We start from the raw sequence: 21,732 nt of genomic DNA, 5'->3' as shown, positions 1-21,732 counted from the left end.
TTGTCCTTTTCCATAGCTAACGTAAACCTTATGATACTATGGTCACTGTCCCCTAAATATTCCCCTACTGTCACTTGATTCACTGTCCCACCTCATTCTCTAGAACCAGACCCAGCGATGCCTCCTTGCTCATTGAATTGGAAACATACTGATGTAGAAAATTCTCCTGAACACGCTCCAGAAATTCTTGCTTCTCTCTGCCTTTTACACTATTACTATCCCAGACTATATTAGGATAATTAAAGTCCCCCATTATAAATCACAGAATTGTTACAGTGCAGAAGGAGGCCATTCAGCTCATCGTGTCTGCACCGGCTCTCCAAAATATCAATTCACTTAGTGCTATTCCCCCCACTTTTCCCCATAACCCTGAACATTCTTCCTTTTCATATAACTGTCTAATTCTCTTTTCAATGCTTCAATTGAACCTGTCTCCACCACGTTCTCAGGCAGCGCTTTCCAGGCCTTAACCACTCGCTGTGTGAAAGTTTTTCCTCATGTCACTTTTGCTTCTCTTACCAAATACTTTAAATCTGTGCCCTCTCGTTCTCGATCCTTTCACGAGTGGGAACAGTTTCTCTCTCTCTACTCTGTCCAGACCCCTCATGATTTTGAATACCTCTATCAAATCACCTCTAAACCTTCTCTTCTCCAAGGAAAACAGTCCTAACTTCTCCAATCTATCTTCATAACCGAAATTCCTCATCCCTGAACCATTCTCGTGAATCTTTTCTGTTATCTCTCCAATGCCCACATGTCTTTCCTCAAGTGCGGTGCCCAGAATTGGATGCAATACTCCAGCTGAGGCCAAACTAGTGTGTTGTACAAGTTCAACATAACTTCCTTGCTTTTGTACTCTATATATTAATAAAGCCCAGGATACTGTATGCTTTATGAACTGATCTCTCAACCTGTCCTGTCACATGCAATGACTTATGCACATATACACCCAGGTCCCACTGCTCCTGCACTCCCTTTAGAATTGTACCCTTTATATTGCCTCTCCATGTTCTTCCTACCAACATGAATCACTTCACGTTTCTTTGCATTGAATTTCAACTGTCAGCAGTCTGCCCATTCCACCGACTTGTCTCTGTCCTTTTGCAGTTCTACATCATCCTCCTCACAGTTCACAATGCTTCCAAGTTTCGTACCATCCGCAAACTTTGAAATTGTGCCCTGTCTAGGTCATTAATTTTTTTTTCAGGGAAAGCCAGGGTCCCAACACTGATCCCTGGGAAACTCTACTACAAACCTTCCTCCATCCCGAAAAACATTATTATCCACTACTTTTTGTTTCCTGTCACTCAGCCAATTCTGTATCCATGTTGCTGCTGTCCCTTTTATTCCGTGAGCTGTAACTTTGCTCACAAGTCTGTTAGAGTCATAGAGTTATACAGCACAGAAACAGGCCCTTCGGCCCATTGTGTCTGTGCCTGCCATCAAGCATCTAACTATTCTAATCCCATTTTCCAGCACTTGGCCCGTAGCCTTGTATACTATGGCGTTTCAAGTGCTCATCTAAATACTTCTTAAATGTTGTGAGGGTTCCTGCCTCTACCACCCCTTCAGGCAGTGCGTTCCAGATTCCAACCACCCTCTGAATGAAAATTTATTTCCTCAAATCCCCTCTAAACCTCCTGCCCCTTACCTTAAATCTATGCAACCTCGTTATTGACACCTCCACTAAGGGGAAAAGTTTCTTATCTAACCTATCAATGCCCCTCATAATTTTGTACACCTCAATCATGTCCTCCTTCAGCCTTCTCTGCTCTAATGAAAACAACCCTAGCCAATCCAGTCTGTTTTCATAACTGAAATGCTCCAGTCCAGGCAACATCCTGGTGAATCTCCTCTGCACCCTCTCCAGTGCAATCACATCCTTCCTATAGTGTGGTGCCCAGAACTGTACACTGTACTCCAGCTGTGGCCTAACTAGCATTTTATACAGGTTTATACAGCGTTTTATATCTGTTATGTGGCACTGTATCAATTGCCTTTTGAAAGTCCATGTACACCACATCAACTTCATTGTCCTCATCCACCCTCCCTGTTACCTCCTCAAAAAATATCTTGCACAGCTCTGTAATTTCTTTGCAAGTTTGTTCTATATCTTCCCACTAGTTGGTGACCTGTGATACATCCAGCAATGTAATGGCACCTCTACTGTTTCTTAACTCTAACCAAATAGATTCTGTCCTTGACCCCTCGAGGACAACCTCTCTATCCAGCACTGTCATGTTCTCAATTAATACAACTAGTCCTCCTCCTTTCCTTCTTTCCCTATCTCTCCTGAACACCTTGTATCCAGGAATGTTTACTGTCCAGTCCCATCCCTTTTTGAGCCAGGTCTCTCATCACCACAACCTGATATTTCCACATATATATCTGCACCTGCAGCTCATCAACCTTATTACCATACTCTGTGCATATGTGTGTGAGCTGACTGTATAAACCTGGGCTGTGTAAGATTTGGTAAGATAGGGGTGTATTACACCCCCCCCTTCTAAGGTGGGAACGCACTTGACAGCATAACAGCTTGTTGTGAATTGACTTTATTGAGGGAAAGGTAAGGACAAATTTGTTAAGTTTTCAGATAAACTATTAGTCACAAACTCAGGCAGTGATTAACTACCCATATCAGAAACAGGACGGTAGAGCGCACGACTAGTTTCTCTTGCAGCTTTGGGTCCTCAAGCTTTTCGGTGTCTCTCTCTCTCTCTCTCTAGTTTCTCTTGTCTCTTGGTTGTTGTTGTTCTCTGCCGTACAGTAGCAAAGATGAGACTCCTTTTATCCTGGCAGCTTTCCAGTTAACCATCCTCTCTCCCAACCAAGGATTATTTTGTGATGGTTGCTAACCTTTCAGACTTGCGCAAGCAGTACCCCTTTGTGTTGACTACTTTATCTCAATGCTTTTACATTTCGAGGTTCCTTATCTCATTGCAAGGCAAATCTACACAGAAGCTGTTTTCACTCTCTGCTCTCAAGGTCTCACCTTTTTGCAGCAAGTAAGCATTTTAAAACTTGACATAATCTCCCAGAATTCCTCTGCCTTGACATCTTGTCCATACTGAGCCTTATTTCCTACGTTTTTCTACTTTACCATACGACAAAGAAGGGTTCTAATAAAGCTAAATGCTAGGTTATGTTAAGTTAGTTGTTAGTTTATAATAGCTGGATTTTAACAATTAGTATTCTGGTTAGTAACTTTTAGTAACCTAATAATCTTACAGCTGTGTATATGTGTGTGTGAACTGACTGTATAACCCAGGCTGTGTCTGGGTGTGAACTGACTGTGTAACCCAGGCTGTGTCTGGGTGTGAACTGACTGTGTAACCCAGGCTGTGTCTGGGTGTGAACTGACTGTGTAACCCAGGCTGTGTCTGGGTGTGAACTGACTGTATAACCCAGGCTGTGTCTGGGTGTGAACTGACTGTGTAACCCAGGCTGTGTCTGGGTGTGAACTGACTGTGTAACCCAGGCTGTGTCTGGGTGTGAACTGACTGTATAACCCAGGCTGTGTCGGGGTGTAGACTGACTGTATAACCCAGGCTGTGTCTGGGTGTGGACTGACTGTATCATCTGAACTGTGTGTGTGTGTGAACTGACTGTGTAACCCAGGCTGTGTCTGGGTGTGGACTGACTGTGTAACCCAGGCTGTGTCTGGGTGTGAACTGACTGTATAACCCAGGCTGTGTCAGGGTGTAGACTGACTGTGTAACCCAGGCTGTGTCTGGGTGTGGACTGACTGTATCATCTGAACTGTGTGTGTGTGTGAACTGACTGTGTAACCCAGGCTGTGTCTGGGTGTGGACTGACTGTGTAACCCAGGCTGTGTCTGGGTGTGGACTGACTGTGTAACCCAGGCTGTGTCTGGGTGTGAACTGACTGTATAACCCAGGCTGTGTCTGGGTGTGAACTGACTGTGTAACCCAGGCTGTGTCTGGGTGTGAACTGACTGTGTAACCCAGGCTGTGTCTGGGTGTGAACTGACTGTATAACCCAGGCTGTGTCTGGGTGTGAACTGACTGTGTAACCCAGGCTGTGTCTGGGTGTGGACTGACTGTATAACCCAGGCTGTGTCTGGGTGTGAACTGACTGTGTAACCCAGGCTGTGTCTGGGTGTGAACTGACTGTATAACCCAGGCTGTGTCTGGGTGTGAACTGACTGTATAACCCAGGCTGTGTCTGGGTGTGAACTGACTATATAACCCAGGCTGTGTCTGGGTGTGAACTGACTGTGTAACCCAGGCTGTGTCTGGGTGTGAACTGACTGTGTAACCCAGGCTGTGTCTGGGTGTGAACTGACTGTGTAACCCAGGCTGTGTCTGGGTGTGAACTGACTGTATAACCCAGGCTGTGTCGGGGTGTAGACTGACTGTATAACCCAGGCTGTGTCTGGGTGTGAACTGACTGTGTAACCCAGGCTGTGTCTGGGTGTGAACTGACTGTATAACCCAGGCTGTGTCTGGGTGTGAACTGACTGTATAACCCAGGCTGTGTCTGGGTGTGAACTGACTGTGTAACCCAGGCTGTGTCTGGGTGTGAACTGACTGTGTAACCCAGGCTGTGTCTGGGTGTGAACTGACTGTGTAACCCAGGCTGTGTCTGGGTGTGGACTGACTGTGTAACCCAGGCTGTGTCTGGGTGTGGACTGACTGTGTAACCCAGGCTGCGTCTGGGTGTGGACTGACTGTATCATCTGAACTGTGTGTGTGTGTGAACTGACTATATAATCTGGACTATCTGTGTGTACACATGTGTACGTGTCTGTGTGTGTCCAGACAGTATAACCTGGGCTGCGTCCTATTGCAGGCGATCTTCATCTCCCGGTTAGCAGAAGGAGGATCTGCACACAGGGACGGGATCTTGCGTGTGGGAGACCGGGTGATCTCGGTAAGTTTTCTTGGTGTCCCTATTGGAATGGTGTGACCCACCAGCCGTACCCCCAGTTGGTAAGCTGTACCTTGTGGACCGAGGCAGCGGGCGATTGCTGGGAGTGTTCTGTCCTGTCTGCCAAGTGTCTCCTGATAGTCTGAATACCCTCGGCATACTCTATCCCACCCACTCTCAGTCTGCACCAGTCTAGTCAGACTGTCGTTGTGAGCTGGTAGATGAGGTGCCACCTGCCCATCCCTCCCACTGCTGGAACAGTTCTGCTGTTCTAATGTAGGCGACTCACCAACTTCTGTCTGTAAGGGAAGGTTCACAAGGGATCAGTATCCTCATCTATCCCAGGTATTGTCAGATCCCATCTGGAGAAACTGTCTTCAGTTCTGGGCCCCACATCTCAGGAAGGATATTGGCCTTGGAGTGGGTGCAGCGCAGATTCACCAGAATGATACCAGGGCTAAAAGGGTTAAATTATGAGGACTGGTTTCACAGACTGTCCTTGTATTCCTGAGTTTAGAAGATTAAGCTGTGATCTAATCGAGGAGTTTAAGATGATTAAAGGAGTTGATAGGGTGGATCGAGAGAAACTATTTCCTCTGGTGGGGTGAGTCCAGAACAAGGGGGCAGAACCGTATAAAATTGGAGCCAGGCCGTTAAGGGGTGATGTCAGGAAGCTCTTGTTCACACAAAGGGCAGTGGAAATGTGGAACACTGTCCGTCAAAAAGCTTTTGAGGCTGGGGGTCAGTTAAAAATTTTAAACAGAAATTGGTAGATTTTTGGGTAAGGGTATTGTGGGTTATGGAATCAAGGTGGGTAAATGGAATTAAGATACAGATGCACCATGATCTCATTGAATAGTGGAACAGGCTTGAGGAGCTGAATGACCTCCCCCTGTTGCTATGCTCCTCTGTATCTAACTCCGTGCTGTACCTGTCCTGGGAGTGTTTGATGGGACAGGGTGGGAAGTGGGTGTGATCTGGGCCCAACCAGTGTAACTGAGCTCAGCTGTGTAGAGGATACTGATTCTTTGGCTCCTCCTTGTTTCTTCTGGTGACTGACTGTACACTGTTTCCCTTCCAGCTCTTCCTCGTGTTTGCTAACTTTTTTTTTGAGCTGTACAGTGATGGATCCATTCCCTCTCTTGTTTCTGGTTTGCATGTGACTAAACAGCCGAGCACTGTGTGGTGGTGGGTTTCTGACGTTAATCCGCTGACCTGGTTAACAGCATGGGTTACCAGGTCAATGGTCAATAGTAAGAGCTGTTACTGTGTGGTCAGTGGTGGCTTCTGTCTGCTCTACACCAGATCTTTCTGCACTCCTTTACCCCACAGTCAAACCTCCTCTGATTGGTACTAACCCTTCTGACCTGCCCTTTTTTGATTTATTTTTACTCCCTTTGCCACTTGCTGTGGTTGTGCATGCCTGCAGGACAGCTGGGACCTCATCCGGGATGAATTATAATTAAAAAAGAATGTGGCTTTCCTGTAGTCTCCATCAGTTTGAAGTTGAAACAGACTGTTCTCTGTGTGTGGTGGAAGGGGAACACTTGCTGAATCACTCAACTCCTTGAGGCTGAGTGTGAGTTGGGTGAGTGTGATGTGGGTCCCCTTTTGGTATAAGGGTCTCTCTTTACTGTCTGTTCAGTGATATACATTGAAGTGTACAAATAGAGGGTTCAGTATCATGAGTGTTCTTGATGGAGTAAGTAGGGAGCAACTGTTTCCAGTGGCAGGAGGGTTGGGAACCAGAGGGGGAGATGAGGAAACAGAAATTTACACAGTAAGTTGTTATGATCTGGAGATCACTGCCTGAAAGGGCGGTGGAAACAGATTCAATAGTAACTTTCAAAAGGGAATTGGAGAAATACTTGAAAAGGAAAAATTTTCAGGGCTGTGGGGAAAGAGCAGGGGAGTGCTTCTTCAAAGAGCAGGTACAGGCACAATGAGCCAAATGGCTTCCTTTTGTGCTGTATTATTCTATGCTCCCTTATAACAATAAGAGGATTGTGAGACGGATTCAGGAGGTAGAAACCAGTTTTCTCTGGGGAATGTCGAGCAAGGTGACATAACCTTAAAATTAGAGCTAGACTGCTCAGGGGTGAAATCATTTTCACACAAAGGAGACTGGAAAAACAGAACACTCTTCCCCCAAAAACCTGTGAATGCTGGGGGACAATTGGACTTTTCAAGACTGTGATTTTTGATGGGTAAGGTCATCGAGGAATATGGAGCAGAGGCAGGTAAATGAAATTGTGGTGGAGATCAACCATGATCGAGTAGAATGGAGCAACAGGTTCAAGGAGCTGAATGGCCCCCTCCTGTCCTTACATTCCTCTATCCTTCTAAATGTGGAATATGTGTAACACACCTGTGTCACCGATACCTCTGCCTGACCACCAACCAAACTACAGGAATACTTTCAAACTGATGGGAGCTAAGTTAAAGGATCGATGGGGCCCTACTGTCCAGCATCCAGCACATCTTTCAGCTCAACTGTGTGTGTGTGTGGGGGCTCTGTGTGTGGGGTGTGTGTGTATGTGTGCGGGCTGTGTGTGTGTATGCGCGCGTATGCATGGGGTTTGTGTATGTGTGGGCTGCGCGCGCGCGTGTGTGGGCTGTGTATGTTGGGCAGTACGCGCGAAGGCTGTGTGTTTGTGTCTGCGCGCGCACGGGCTGTGTCCAAGTGTGTGTACATGGCTGTGAGTGACAGAGTTTGTGTGTGTACGTGTCAGTGAGTGTCTGAGTGAGTGTGTGCACGCATGTCAGTGAGTGACTGAGTGTGTGCACGCATGTCAGTGAGTGAATGCGTATGTGCGCGTGTCAGTGAGTGACTGCGTGTGTGTGTGTCAGTGTATGACTGAGTGTGCATGTGAGAGAGTCTGGGAGTGTGCGCATCTGATGGCTGTTTTCGTGACTGGAAGCCAGTGTCCAGTGGCGTACCACAGGGATCTGTGCTGGGTCTCCTATTGTTTGTCATTTATATAAACGACATAGATGACTATGTGGAGGGTAGGATCAGTAAGTTTGCGGATGACACAAAGATTGGCCAAGTGGTGAACAGTGAGGTGGAGTGTCTTAGGTTACAGGAAGATATCGACGGAATGGTCAAATGGGCAGAAAAGTCAATGAATTACCTGACACTGGGAAGTTCCGAGGAACAAAGGGACCTTGGCGTGTTTGTCCATAGATCTCTGAAGGCTGAAGGGCAGGTTAATAGGGTGGTGAAAAAGGCATATGGGACACTTGCCTTTATCAATCGAGGCATAGATTACAAAAGCAGGGAGGCCATATTGGAGTTGTATAGAACTTTGGTAAGGCCACAGCTGGAGTACTGTGTGCAATTCTGGTCGCCACATTATAGGAAGGATGTGATTGCATTGGAGGGGTTGCAGAGGCGATTCACCAGGATGTTGCCTGGGATGGAATATTTAAGCTATGAAGAGAGGTTGGATAGGCTTGGGTTGTTATCGCTGGAGCAGAGAAGACTGAGGGGTGACCTGATCGAGGTGTACAAGATTATGAGGGTCATGAACAGGGTGGATAGGGAGCAGCTGTTCCCCTTAGTTGAAGGGTCAGTTACGAGGGGTCACAAGTTTAAGGTGAGGGGCGGCAGGTTTAAGGGGGATTTGAGGAAGAACATTTTTACCCAGAGGGTGGTGACGGTCTGGAATGCCCTGCCTGGGAGGGTGGTAGAGGCAGGTTGCCTCACATCCTTTAAAAAGTACCTGGATGAGCACTTGGCACGTCATAACATTCAAGGCTTTGGGCCAAGTGCTGGCAAATGGGATTTGGTAGACAGGTCAGGTGTTTTAATGTATCGGTGCAGACTCGATGGGCCGAAGGGCCTCTTCTGCACTGTATTATTCTGTGAGTGTCAATGTGAGAGAATTGAATGAATCTGTATCTGAGTGCGGGTGAGTGTGTATCTGAGTGCGGGTGAGTGTGTATCTGAGTGCGGGTGAGTGTGTATCTGAGTGCGGGTGAGTGTGTATCTGAGTGCGGGTGAGTGTGTATCTGACTGAGGGTGTATGCAAAAAGTATGAGCAAGTGTGCACTTGAGTGCAAGTGTATGAGACTGAAGTGAGTTTGTTTCTGAGGCTGTGTGTGTCTGAGCGCGAGGGTGCGTGTATCTGTGTGAGTGCAACCATGTCAGCGTGAGTTGTGTGTGTGCCAGTGCGGGTGTGTGTCTTTGTCTGCAAGTGTGGGAGTGTGTCTGCATGCGAGTGAAATTGAGTGCGAGTCTGTGTACGTGTGAGTGAGTGAGTGCTTGCATGTGTGTGTGAGTGCATCTTCGTCAGTGAGTCAGTGCGAGTCTCTGTGTGTGAGTGAGTGTGTTTGAGAGTGTCTGTCTGTGTGTGTGTGTATACGTGTGTCCATTCACACACTGGTGATGAGCATGAAGAGTACATGTCCCAGTCTGCTGCATACTGTGTTCGGAGTCTGAGGTATGGGATCTGCACTCGTTCCAAGGGCTTCTTCACAATTTTCAGCATCCAACATCTGCGGCTTGTTTATTGCACGTCCCCAAACAGAATTAAAGGAGGAGTCAGAATTTACACAGTCCGTGTCTCCGAGCATCACAGTGGCTTTGCAGCCAGTGATAGTGCTTGTTTTATTAAGGCTGGCGTGGCAACCAACATTGGGCAGTGTATGGGCACCAATCGGATTGATGACCTGTTCCTTCCCCTGGTGTTGAGGAAGGGATGTTAGCCTTGGGACACCAGGCAAACTACCCTTCCTCTTCCAGTTATGAACTCTTTCTCATCGACCGGAGAAGGATACGGAGCCTCAATTTAACGCCTCCGCCTTCAGTACTGACCCTCGGACAGTGCGGCACTCCCTCAGTACTGTCCCTCCGACAGTGCAGCACTCCCTCAGTACTGTCCCTCCGACAGTGCAGCACTCCCTCAGTACTGTCCCTCCGACAGTGCAGCACTCCCTCAGTACGGTCCCTCCGACAGTGCAGCACTCCCTCAGTACTGTCCCTCTGACAGTGCGGCACTCCCTCAGTACTGTCCCTCTGACAGTGCGGCACTCCCTCAGTACGGTCCCTCCGACAGTGCAGCACTCCCTCAGTACTGTCCCTCCGACAGTGCAGCACTCCCTCAGTACAGTCCCTCCGACAGTGCAGCACTCCCTCAGTACGGTCCCGCCGACAGTGCGGCCCTCCCTCAATACTGTCCCTCCGACAGTGCGGCACGCCCTCAGCACTGTCCCTCCGACAGTGCAGCACTCTCTCAGTACTGACCCTCCGACAGTGCAGCACTCTCTCAGTACTAATTCTCCGACAGTGCGGCACTCCCTCAGTACAGTCCCTCCGACAGTGCAGCACTCCCTCAGTACGGTCCCGCCGACAGTGCGGCCCTCCCTCAATACTGTCCCTCCGACAGTGCGGCACGCCCTCAGTACTGTCCCTCCGACAGTGCAGCACTCTCTCAGTACTGACCCTCCGACAGTGCAGCACTCTCTCAGTACTAATTCTCCGACAGTGCGGCACTCCCTCAGTACTGTCCCTCCGACAGTGCGGCACTCTCTCAGTACTGACCCTCCGACACTGCGGCACTCTCTCAGTACTGACCCTCTGACAGTGCAGCACTCTCTCAGTACTGACCCTCTGACAGTGCAGCACACCCTCAGTACTGACGCTCCGACAGTGCAGCACTCCCTCAGTACTGACGCTCCGACAGTGCAGCACTCCCTCAGTACTGACCCTCCGACAGTGCGGCACTCTCTCAGTACTGATGCTCTGACAGTGCGGCACTCTCTCAGTACTGATACTCTGACAGTGCGGCACTCCCTCAGTACTGATACTCTGACAGTGCGGCACTCCCTCAGTACTGACCCTCCGACAGTGCAGCACTCCCTCAGTACAAATGCTCCGACAGTGCGGCACTCTCTCAGTACTGATGCTGTAACAGTGCAGCACTCCCTCAGTACTGACCCTCCGACAGTGCAGTACTCCCTCAGTACTGATACTCTTTGATAGTGCAGCACTCTCTCAGTACTGATGCTCTGACAGTGCAGCACTCTCTCAGTACTGATGCTCTGACAGTGCAGCACTCTCTCAGTACTGATGCTCTGACAGTGCAGCACTTTCTCAGTACTGACCCTCCGACAGTGCAGCACTCCCTCAGTACTGATACTCTTTGACAGTGCAGCACTCTCTCAGTACTGATACTCTTTGACAGTGCAGCACTCTCTCAGTACTGATGCTCTGACAGTGCAGCATTCTCTCAGTACTGATACTCTTTGACAGTGCAGCATTCTCTCAGTACTGATACTCTTTGACAGTGCAGCACTCTCTAAGTACTGATGCTCTGACAGTGCAGCACTCTCTCAGTACTGATACTCTTTGACAGTGCAGCACTCTGAGTACTGATGCTCTGACAGTGCAGCACTCTCTCAGTACTGATGCTCTGACAGTGCAGCACTCTCTCAGTACTGATACTCTTTGACAGTGCAGCACTCTCTCAGTGCTGATGCTCTGACAGTGCAGCACTCTCTCAGTACTGATACTCTGACAGTGCAGCAGTCTCTCAGTACTGATACTCTTTGACAGTGCAGCACTCTCTCAGTACTGATACTCTGACGGTGCAGCACTCTCTCAGTACTGATACTCTGACAGTGCAGCACTCTCTCAGTACTGATGCTCCAACAGTGCAGCACTCCTTCCGTAGTGCAGTGGGAGTGTTGGTTGATGAGGGACTCGAGATCTTCTGACTCTGAGGGAATAGTGAACTGAGTGAGAGTAATATGCTGTCTCTTTGGAGAAGCTGGCAGTTTGCTGAGTGCTGCTCTGACCTTTACCCTCCTTTGCCTATTAGCTTGCCTGTGATACTGGAAGCTGATGAATGAGCCTTGGGTGCAGTGTTGTGGGCAGGTGGTGGGGCTGGTGCCCAGAGAACGATGCGAACTGACTGCAGGTTTGCGCATGTTTGCAGATCAATGGGGTAGAGATGGCAGATGCCAGGCATGATCAGGCAGTAGCGCTTCTTACGGGCACAGCACCCACCATCACCATGGTAGTAGAACGTGAGATGTCAGAATTAGACAAGTCCGCAGATGCTGTGATCACAGGAGATGGCTCACCGAGTCTGCACCGAGCGAGGCCGTACTCCCCACCTCCACCCAGCCAGACAAACAGCGAGGATTACCAGGACACCATGATTGAGGAGCCTGCAGCACAACAAAAGCACCCCTCTGTCAACTTCAGCAGCGTGGATGAATACCCAGTGGAGGTGAGAGAGTGACTGCGGGTAGGGGTGGTGGGAAAATCGAGGGAGCGCAGTGTGAATGGAGGAAGAGGCACTGGTCTGAAAGGGTTTTGTACCCAGTGGAGACAGTGTTTGGGTGAGGGGTTTATTACCCAGTGGAGACAGTGTTTGGGTGAGGGGTTTATTACCCAGTAGGGACAGTGTTTGGGTGAGGGGTTTATTACCCAATGGGGACATGGTTGGGTGAGGGTTTTATTATCCAGTGGGGAAAGTGTTTGGGTGAGGGGTTTATTACCCAGTGGAGACAGTGTTTGGGTGAGGGGTTTATTACCCAGTGGGGACAGTGTTTGGGTGAGGGGTTTATTACCCAGTGGGGACAGTGTTTGGCTGAGGGGTCTATTACCCAGTGGGGACGGTGTTTGGGTGAGGGGTTTATTACCCAGCGGAGACAGTGTTTGGGTGAGGGGGTTATTACCCAGTGGGGACAGTGTTGGGTAAGGGGTTTATTACCCAGTGGGGACAGTGTTGGGTGAGGGGTTTATTACCCAGTGGAGACAGTGTTTGGGTGAGGGGTTTATTACCCAGTGTATACAGTGTTTGGGTTGAGGGGTTTATTACCCAGTGTATACAGTGTTTGGGTTGAGGGGTTTATTACCCGTGTATACAGTTTTTGGGTGAGGGTTTTATTACCCAGTGTATGCAGTGTTTGGGTGAGGGGTTTATTACCCAGTGTGGACAGTGTTTGGGTGAGGGGTTTATTACCCAGTGTATACAGTGTTTGGGTTGAGGGATTTATTACCCAGTGTATACAGTGTTTGGGTTGAGGGGTTTATTACCCGTGTATACAGTTTTTGGGTGAGGGGTTTATTACCCAGTGTATACAGTGGTTTGGGTTGAGGGGTTTATTACCCAGTGGGGACAGTGTTTGGGTGAGGGGTTTATTACCCAATGGGGACAGTGTTTGGGTGAGGGGTTCATTCCCCAGTGGGGACAGTGTTTGGGTGAGGGGTTTATTACCCAGTGTATACAGTGTTTGGGTGAGGGGTTTATTACCCAGTGTATACAGTGTTTGGGTGAGGGGTTTATTACCCCGTGTATACAATGTTTGGGTTGAGGGGTTTATTACCCAGTGTATACAGTGTTTGGGTGAGGGGTTTATTACCCAGTGTATACAGTGTTTGGGTGAGGGGTTTATTACCCAGTGTATACAGTGTTTGGGTTGAGGGGTTTATTACCCAGTGTATACAATGTTTGGGTTGAGGGGTTTATTACCCAGTGTATGCAATGTTTGGATTGAGGGGTTTATTACCCAGTGTATACAGTGTTTGGGTGAGGGGTTTATTACCTAGTGGGTACAGTGTTTGGGTGAGGGGTTCATTACCCAGTGGGGACAGTGTTTGGGTGAGGGGTTTATTACCCAGTGGGGACAGTGTTTGGGTGAGGAGTTTATTACCCACTGTGGACAGTGTTTGGGTGAGGGGTTTATTACCCAGTGGGGACAGTGTTTGGGTGAGGGGTTTATTACCCAGTGGGGACAGTGTTTGGGTGAGTAGTTTATTACCCAGTGTGGACAGTGTTTGGGTGAGGGGTTTATTACCCAGTGGGGACAGTGTTTGGGTGAGGGGTTGATTACCCAGTGGGGACAGTGTTTGGGTGAGGGGATGATTACCCAGTGGAGACAGTGTTTGGGTGAGGGGTTTATTACCCAGTGGAGACTGTGTTTGGGTGAGGGGTTTATTACCCAGTGGGGACAGTGTTTGGGTGAGGGGTTTTTTACCCAGTGGGGACGGCGTTTGGTTGAGGGGTTTATTACCCAGTGGGGACGGCGTTTGGGTGAGGGGTTTATTACCCAGTGGGGACAGTGTTTGGGTGAGGGGTTTATTACCCAGTGGGGACGGTGTTTGGGTGAGGGATTTATTACCCAGTGGGGACGGTGTTTGGGTGAGGGGTTTATTACCCAGTGGGGACAGTGTTTGGGTGAGTGGTTTATTACCCAGTGTGGACAGTGTTTGGGTGAGGGGTTTATTACCCAGTGGGGACAGTGTTTGGGTGAGGGGTTGATTACCCAGTGGGAACAGTGTTTGGGTGAGGGGTTGATTACCCAGTGGAGACAGTGTTTGGGTGAGGGGTTTATTACCCAGTGGGGACTGTGTTTGGGTGAGGGTTTATTACCCAGTGTGGACAGTGTTTGGGTGAGGGGTTTATTACCCAGGGGGACGGTGTTTAGGTAAGGGGTTTATTACCCAGTGGAGACAGTGTTTATGAGTCTTTCTCTGACCCAGTGCTCGCTCTATGTTTCTGACTTCAGGAGATCACGCTGTTGAAGACAGGAGGACCGCTGGGGCTCAGTATAGTTGGAGGAAGTGACCATGCCAGCCACCCCTTTGGGATCCACGAGCCAGGTGTCTTCATCTCCAAGGTACACAGACCATAACCCTGCCACTACTCATGTGCATTGTCTGCACTGGGGCTCAGTGCAGCAGAAGGATGCAATGGGTTCAAGTTGGGATTGATACAGGGCTATTGGGGAGAGACCAGGAAAGTGGGATTTGTTTGGGATTGATACAGGGCTTTGGGGAGAGACCAGGAAAGTGGGATTTGTTTGGGATTGATACAGGGCTATGGGGAGAGAGTGGGGCATTGGGATTAGTTTGGCAATTGATCCAGGGATCTCGTGGTGTTGAAGTAATGTGAGTGAGGTTACATGTATTGCGATCATGATAGAAACATAGAAAATAGGAGCAGGAATTGGCCATTCGTAAAAGATGATGGCTGATCGTCTAATTCAGTACTCTGTTCCCGCTTTCTCCCCATATCCCTTGATCCCTTTGGCATTAAGAAATATATCTATCTCCTTCCTGAATATATTTAATGACTTGGCCTCCACAGCCTTCTGCGGGAGAGAATTCCACAGGTTCACCACCCTCTGAGTGAAGACATTTCTCCTCATCTCGGTTCCAAATGGCTTACCCCATATCCTGAGACTGTGATCCTTGGTTCTGGACTCCGCAGCCATCGGGAACATCATCCCTGCATCTAGCTTGTCTAGTCCTGTTAGAATTTTATAGGTTTCTATGAGATCCCCTCTCATTCTTCTAAACTCGAGTGAATATAGGCCTAGTCGACCCAATCTTTCCTCATACGTCAATCCTGCCATCCCAGGAATCAGCCTAGTAAATCTTCTTTGCACTCCCTCCATGGCAAGAACCATCCTTTCTCAGATAAGGAGACCAAAACTGCACACAATACTCCAGATGTGGTCTCACCAAGGCCCTGTATAACTGCAGTAAGACATCCTTGCTCCTGTACGCAAATCCTCTTGCAATGAAGGCCAACATACCATTCACCTTCCTAATTGCTTCCTGCACCTGAATGCTTGCTTTCAGCGACTGGTGTACCATTGCACCTCCCCCTTTCCCAATCTATCACCATTCAGACAATCTGCCTTTCTGTTTTTACAACCAAAGTGGATAACCTCACATTTATCCATGTTTTACTGCATCTGCCATGCATTTTCCCACTCACTCAACTTGTCCAAATCACATGGGAGCCTCTTTGCATCCTCATCACAGCTCACATTCCCTTCCCCCCGCGCGCCCCCCCCCCCCCCCCCCCCCCAGCTTTGTGTCGTCTGCAAACTTGGAAATGTTACATTTAGTCCCCTCACTCAAGTCATTAATATATATTGTGAATAGCTGGGGCCCAAGCACTGCTCCCTGTGATACACCACTAGTCACTGCCTGCCACCCAGAAAAAGACCCATTTATTCCTACTTTTTGTTTCCTGTCTGTCAACCAATTCTCAATCCATGCCAGTATATTACCCCCAATCCCATGTGCTTTAATTTTGCACACTAACCTCTTATGTGGGACCTTATCAAAAGCCTTCTGAAAATCCAAATACACCACATCCACTGGTTCTCCCTTATCTATTCTACTAGTTCCATCCTCAAAAACTCCAGTAGATTTGTTAAGCATGATTTCCCTTTCGTAAACCCATACTGACTTTGTCCAATCCCATTTATGCTTTCCAGGTGTTCTGCTATCACATCCTTTATAATAGACTCTAGCATTTTCCCCACTACTGATGTAAGGCTCACTGGTCTGTAATTCCCTGTTTTTTCTCTCCCTCCTTTTTTAAATAGTGGGGTTACATTTGCTACCCTCCAATCTGTAGGAACTGCTCCAGAGTCTATAGAATTTTGGAAGATGACCACCAATGCATCCACTATTTTTAGGGCCACTTCCTTTAGTACTCTGGGATGTAGATTATTAGGCCCTGGGGATTTGTCAGCCTTTAACCCCATTAATTTCCCTAGCACTATTTTTTTTACTAATACTGATTTCCTTCAGTTCCTCCCTCTCATTAGACCCTTGGTTCCCTAACACTTCTGGGAGGTAATTTGTGTCCTCGTTTGTGAAGACAGAACCAAAGTATGTATTTAATTGTTTTGCCATTTCTTTGTTCCCCATTATAACTTCCCCCGCTTCTGACTGTAATGAACCTACATTTGTCTTCACTAATCTTTTTCTCTTCACATATTTATAGAAGCTTTTACTTTCAGTTTTTATGTTCCCCGCAAGTTTCCTCTCATACTCTATTTTCCCCCCACTTAATCAACCTCTTTGTCCTCCTTTGCTGAATTCTAAACTGCTTCCAATCCTCAGACTTGCTGCTTTTTCTGGCAATTTTATATGCCTCCTCTTTGGATCTAGGTAGCACGGTTGAGCCACCTTTTCGGTTTTATTTTTGTGCCAAACAGGAATGAATAATTGTTGTAATTCATGCACACGTTCTTTAAATATTATCCATTGCCTATCCACCGTCAACCCTTTTAGTAAAGTTCCCCAATCTACCATAGCCAACTCGAGCCGCATACCTTCATCATTTTCTTTATTTAGATTCAGGTCCCTAGTTTCGGATTCAACTACTTCACTCTCCATCTTACTGAAGAATTCTATCAAGTTATGGTCGCTCCTTCCCAAGGGACCCCGCACAAGGCGATTGTTAATTAATCCTTTCTCTTTGCACAATACCCCGTCTCGTATTGGTCTAAAAAAATCCAGGAAATCCTGCTCCGCAGTATTATTGCTAATTTGGTTTGACCAATCTATATGTAGATTAAAGTCACCCATAATTACAGTTGTACCCTTATTGCATGCATCTCTAATTTCCTGTTTCATGCCATCCCTTACATCTCCACTACTGTTTGGGGGCCTATAGACAACCCCCACCGACATTTTCTGCCCCTTGGTGTTTCTTCGTTCCACCCATATAGATTCCACATCATGATTTTCCGAGCCAATATCCTTCCTCACTATTACATTGATTTCCTCCTTTGCTAACAACACTACTCCACCTCCTTTCCCTTTTTGCCTGTCCTTCCTAAATATTGAATGCGCCTGGATGTTCAGTTCCCATCCTTGGTCACCCTGCAGCCATGTCTCCATAATCGCAACTATATCATAACCGTTTAGATCTATTTGCGCTGTTAATTCCTCTACCTTATTGTGAATGCTCCACACATTAAGACACAATGCCTTTCGACTTGTCTTTTTAACATTGTTAGTCATCTTAGCTTTATTTTGCACCATGGCCCCATTTGTTTCTCACCCTTGTTTTCTCTGCTGTCCACTTTTGCTTCTTACCTTTTTTGTCTTTCATTTCTATCCTTGTTTCCTCCTCCTCAGTTTCCCAACTCAGGTTCCCATCCCCTGCCATTCTAGTTTACACCCTCCCCGACAGCACTAGCAAACACTCCCCCGAGGTGGTCCCGGTCCTGCCCAGATATAACCCGTCCAGCTTGTACTGGTCCCACTTTCCCCAGAACCGGTCCCAATATCCCAGGAATCTGAATCCCTCCCCCCTACACCATTTCTCCAGCCACGTATTGATCTGATATATCCTATTTCTGCTCTCGCTAGCACGTGGCACTGGTAGTAATCCTGAGATTACTACCTTTGAGTTCCTGCTTTTAATTTACGCCCTAACTCCATATATTCAGCTTGTAGGACCTCATCCCTTTTTTTTTTTACCTATGTTGTTGGTACTGATATATACCACGACAACTGGCTGCTCGCCTTCCACCCTCAGAATGCCCTGCAGCCGCTCAGAGACATGATTGGTGGGGGATGTGAAGTGTGTGAACTGCAGCCCTGGCCTGTTGCTCTGCAATGACTGTTGCCTTTTGTTGGTATTGCAGGTTATTCGGGATGGGCTGGCAGCTCGCACTGGGCTACGCGTTGGAGACCGTATTCTGGAAGTGAATGGCATTGATCTTAGACACGCGACACACCAGGAGGCGGTGATGGCCCTGCTGTCCAACCAGCAGGAGATCCGGCTTCTGGTGCGCAGGGATCCCCCTCCCCCAGGAATGCAGGTGGGTACTGAGAGGAGCTCAGCCTTATCGCATGAACCCTGGTAGAGCTTATGGCTAGTTCTCAGTGTTGCATTTCCTCAGCCTGCTGTGTGCTGGCACGGTCTAGTTTCAACCCTTTATCCATCCTGATTCATTAATGGAGGCCATTATTTTTGTTGATTCATTCACGGGATGTGGGTGTTGCTGGCCAGGCCAGCATTTACTGCCCATCCCTAATTGCCCATGAGAAGGTGGTGGTGAGCTGCCTTCTTGAACCACTACAGTCCATGTGGGGTAGGTAGACCCACAGTGCTGATAGGGAGGGAGTTCCAGGATTTTGACCCAGCGACAATGAAGGAACGGCGATATAGTTCCAAGTCAGGATGGTGTGTGACTTGGAGGGGAACTTGCAGGTGGTGGTGTTCCCATGTATTTGCTGCCCTTGTCCTTCTAGTTGGTAGAGGTCACGGGTTTGGAAGGTGCTGTTGAAGGAGCCTTGGTGCGTTGCCGCAGTGCATCTTGTAAGTTTCAGCTGTAGTGCACCTCTGAGACAGAAGGTTGTAGGATAAAATCCTAGTCCTGGACTTGAGCAGAAAAATCAAGTCTGGACACTCCAATGCAGTACTGAGGGAGCGCTGCACTATCGGAGGGTCAGTACTGAGGGAGAGCTGCATTGTCGGAGGGTAGATTAGAAATTCAGACTGAGGATGGGGCAGGGGAGGAAAGGGGACTGAAGGAGCAGGCAGAAGAGAAGAGGACAGGATGGGGGAGGGGAGGACAGGGGAGGGCTGCGGGGCGCAGTGAGGGGGTGGGCTGCAGGTCGCAGTGAGGGGGTGGGCTGCAGGTCGCAGTGAGGGGGTGGGCTGCAGGTCGCAGTGAGGGGGTGGGCTGCAGGGGCGCAGTGAGGGGGGAGGACGGGGAGGGGTGAGGGGGAGGACAGGGGAGGGGTGTGATGAGGGGGAGGATAAGGGAGGGGTATGGTGAGGGGGAGGATAAGGGAGGGGTACGGTGAGGGGGAGGACAGGGGAGGGGTACGGTGAGGGGGAGGACAGGGGAGGGGTGTGGTGAGGGGGAGGACAAGGGAAGGGTGTGGTGAGGGGGAGGACAAGGGAGGGGTACGGTGAGGGGGAGGACAGGGGAGGGGTGTGGTGAAGGGGAGGACAGGGGAGGGGTGTGGTGAGGGGGAGGACAAGGGAGGGGTGTGGTGAGGGGGAGGACAAGGGAGGGGTACGGTGAGGGGGAGGACAGGGGAGGGGTGTGGTGAGGGGGAGGACAGGGGAGGGGTGTGGTGAGGGGGAGGACAGGGGAGGGGTACTGTGAGGGGGAGGACAGGGGAGGGGTACGGTGAGGGGGAGGACAGGGGAGGGGTGCGGTGAGGGGGAGGACAGGGGAGGGGTGTGGTGAGGGGGAGGACAGGGGAGTGGTGTGGTGAGGGGGAGGACAGGGGAGGGGTATGGTGAGGGGGAGGACAGGGGAGGGGTGTGGTGAGGGGAGGACAGGGGAGGGGTGTGGTGAGGGGAGGACAAGGGAGGGGTACGGTGAGGGGTAGGACAGGGGAGGGGTGTGGTGAGGGGGAGGACTGGGGAGGGGTGTGGTGAGGGGGAGGACAAGGGAGGGGTGTGGTGAGGGGGAGGACAGGGGAGGGGTATGGTGAGGGGGAGGACAGGGGAGGGGTACGGTGAGGGGGAGGATAAGGGAGGGGTACAGTGAGGGGGAGGATAAGGGAGGGGTGAGGGGGAGGACAAGGAGGGGTACGGTGAGGGGGAGGATAGGGGAGGGGTACGGTGAGGGGGAGGATAGGGGAGGGGTACGGTGAGGGGGAGGATAGGGGAGGGGTGTGGTGAGGGGGAGGATAGGGGAGGACAGGGGGAGGGGTGAGGGGGAGGACAGGGGAGGGGTGTGGTGAGGGGGGAGGACAGGGGAGGGGTGTGGTGAGGGGGAGGACAGGGGAGGGGTATGGTGAGGGGGAGGCATAAGGGAGGGTGTGGTGAGGGGGAGGACAGGGGAGGGGTACGGTGAGGGGGAGGACAGGGGAGGGGTACGGTGAGGGGGAGGATAAGGGAGGGGTACAGTGAGGGGGAGGATAAGGGAGGGGTGAGGGGGAGGACAAGGGAGGGGTAACGGTGAGGGGAGGATAGGGGAGGGATGTGGTGAGGGGAGGATAGGGGAGGACAGGGGAGGATAGGGGAGGACAGGGGAGGGGTGAGGGGGAGGACAGGGCAGGGGTGTGGTGAGGGGGAGGATAAGGGAGGGGTGTGGTGAGGGGGAGGACAGGGGAGGGGTGTGGTGAGGGGGAGGATAAGGGAGGGGTGTGGTGAGGGCGGAGGACAGGGGAGGGGTGTGGTGAGGGGGAGGATAAGGGAGGGGTGTGGTGAGGGGGAGGACAGGGGAGGGGTGTGGTGAGGGGGAGGATAAGGGAGGGGTACAGTGAGGGGGAGGGCAGGGGAGGGGTGAGGGGGAGGACAGGGCAAGGGTGTAGTGAGGAAGACAGGTGAGGGCGAGGATGGGTGGGCTACGGGGTACGGAGAGGGGAGGGGAGGTGTGAGGATCTGCTTCCATTTGTGCACAGGGATGGGAGACTGGGTGCTTCATTAAATGCTGCTCTGATTTTATTTTCCTGGTTGTACTCGTGCCCAACAGGAGATCCGGATTGAGAAGTTGCCTGGCGAGAAGTTGGGGATCAGTATCCGAGGGGGAGCTAAAGGTCATGCTGGAAATCCATTTGACCAAACGGATGAGGGGATCTTTATTTCAAAGGTACTGAATCATCAACCGAGCAGGCCCCAATTTGGATGGCAGAACGCCGTTTTTGATTGTGGCACTTAAAGGCCAGGGAACTTAGTGTGTCCTCCCTTACACTGACTCTTTGAGGAGCAAGTCTTGGGTGGAGGCAGAGGACCCGGGTGCTGGAGAATCCTCCCAGTCCTCATCTCAGTGCCTATGTTGTATGTGAGAATCTGGACAGTGAATGTTGCTAGCTGATTGGCCATGGTGTGCCTCAGAACTGAGCTTGACGCTTTCCTCACCAGCATCCTGTACAAGCTCACGTTCCAGGAGGAGCCTGATAATGAACAGGAGCAGGAACCTGAGTGGCTTTCCCCTCCACCATCGCACACTGGCACCGAGGCCAACTGGTATCATGTTAAGATCAACTAATTAACCACCCAGACAGGGCTGGGGCTCAGTGGTGTAGGGTAAAGGCCTGCTGCCCGACCCGAACCTGACGGGACCCAACGACGTGTCGGGTTCGGGTCGGGTCAGGTCGCT

The 21,732-nt window shown here is 50.0% G+C and overlaps 1 protein-coding gene across 1 annotated transcript in view; it reads left to right on the top strand.

The window, feature by feature from the left end:
* The window catches only part of scrib (scribble planar cell polarity protein), a 542,315-nt gene that overhangs the window by 211,878 nt on the left and 308,705 nt on the right, over positions 1 to 21,732 (top strand). Inside the window, exons 21-25 of the mRNA XM_068016616.1 lie at positions 4,816 to 4,896; positions 11,835 to 12,131; positions 14,416 to 14,526; positions 18,310 to 18,486; positions 21,106 to 21,222. Of these exons, the coding sequence (XP_067872717.1) occupies positions 4,816 to 4,896; positions 11,835 to 12,131; positions 14,416 to 14,526; positions 18,310 to 18,486; positions 21,106 to 21,222 (783 nt within the window). The remainder of the gene's footprint in view (positions 1 to 4,815; positions 4,897 to 11,834; positions 12,132 to 14,415; positions 14,527 to 18,309; positions 18,487 to 21,105; positions 21,223 to 21,732) is intronic.

The sequence above is a fragment of the Heterodontus francisci genome, chromosome 2 (genome assembly GCF_036365525.1).
Source record: "Heterodontus francisci isolate sHetFra1 chromosome 2, sHetFra1.hap1, whole genome shotgun sequence".
Taxonomy (NCBI): domain Eukaryota; kingdom Metazoa; phylum Chordata; class Chondrichthyes; order Heterodontiformes; family Heterodontidae; genus Heterodontus; species Heterodontus francisci.
The sequence above is the reverse complement of the archived record's forward strand: the minus strand, read 5'-3'. Positions and strand labels throughout refer to the sequence as shown.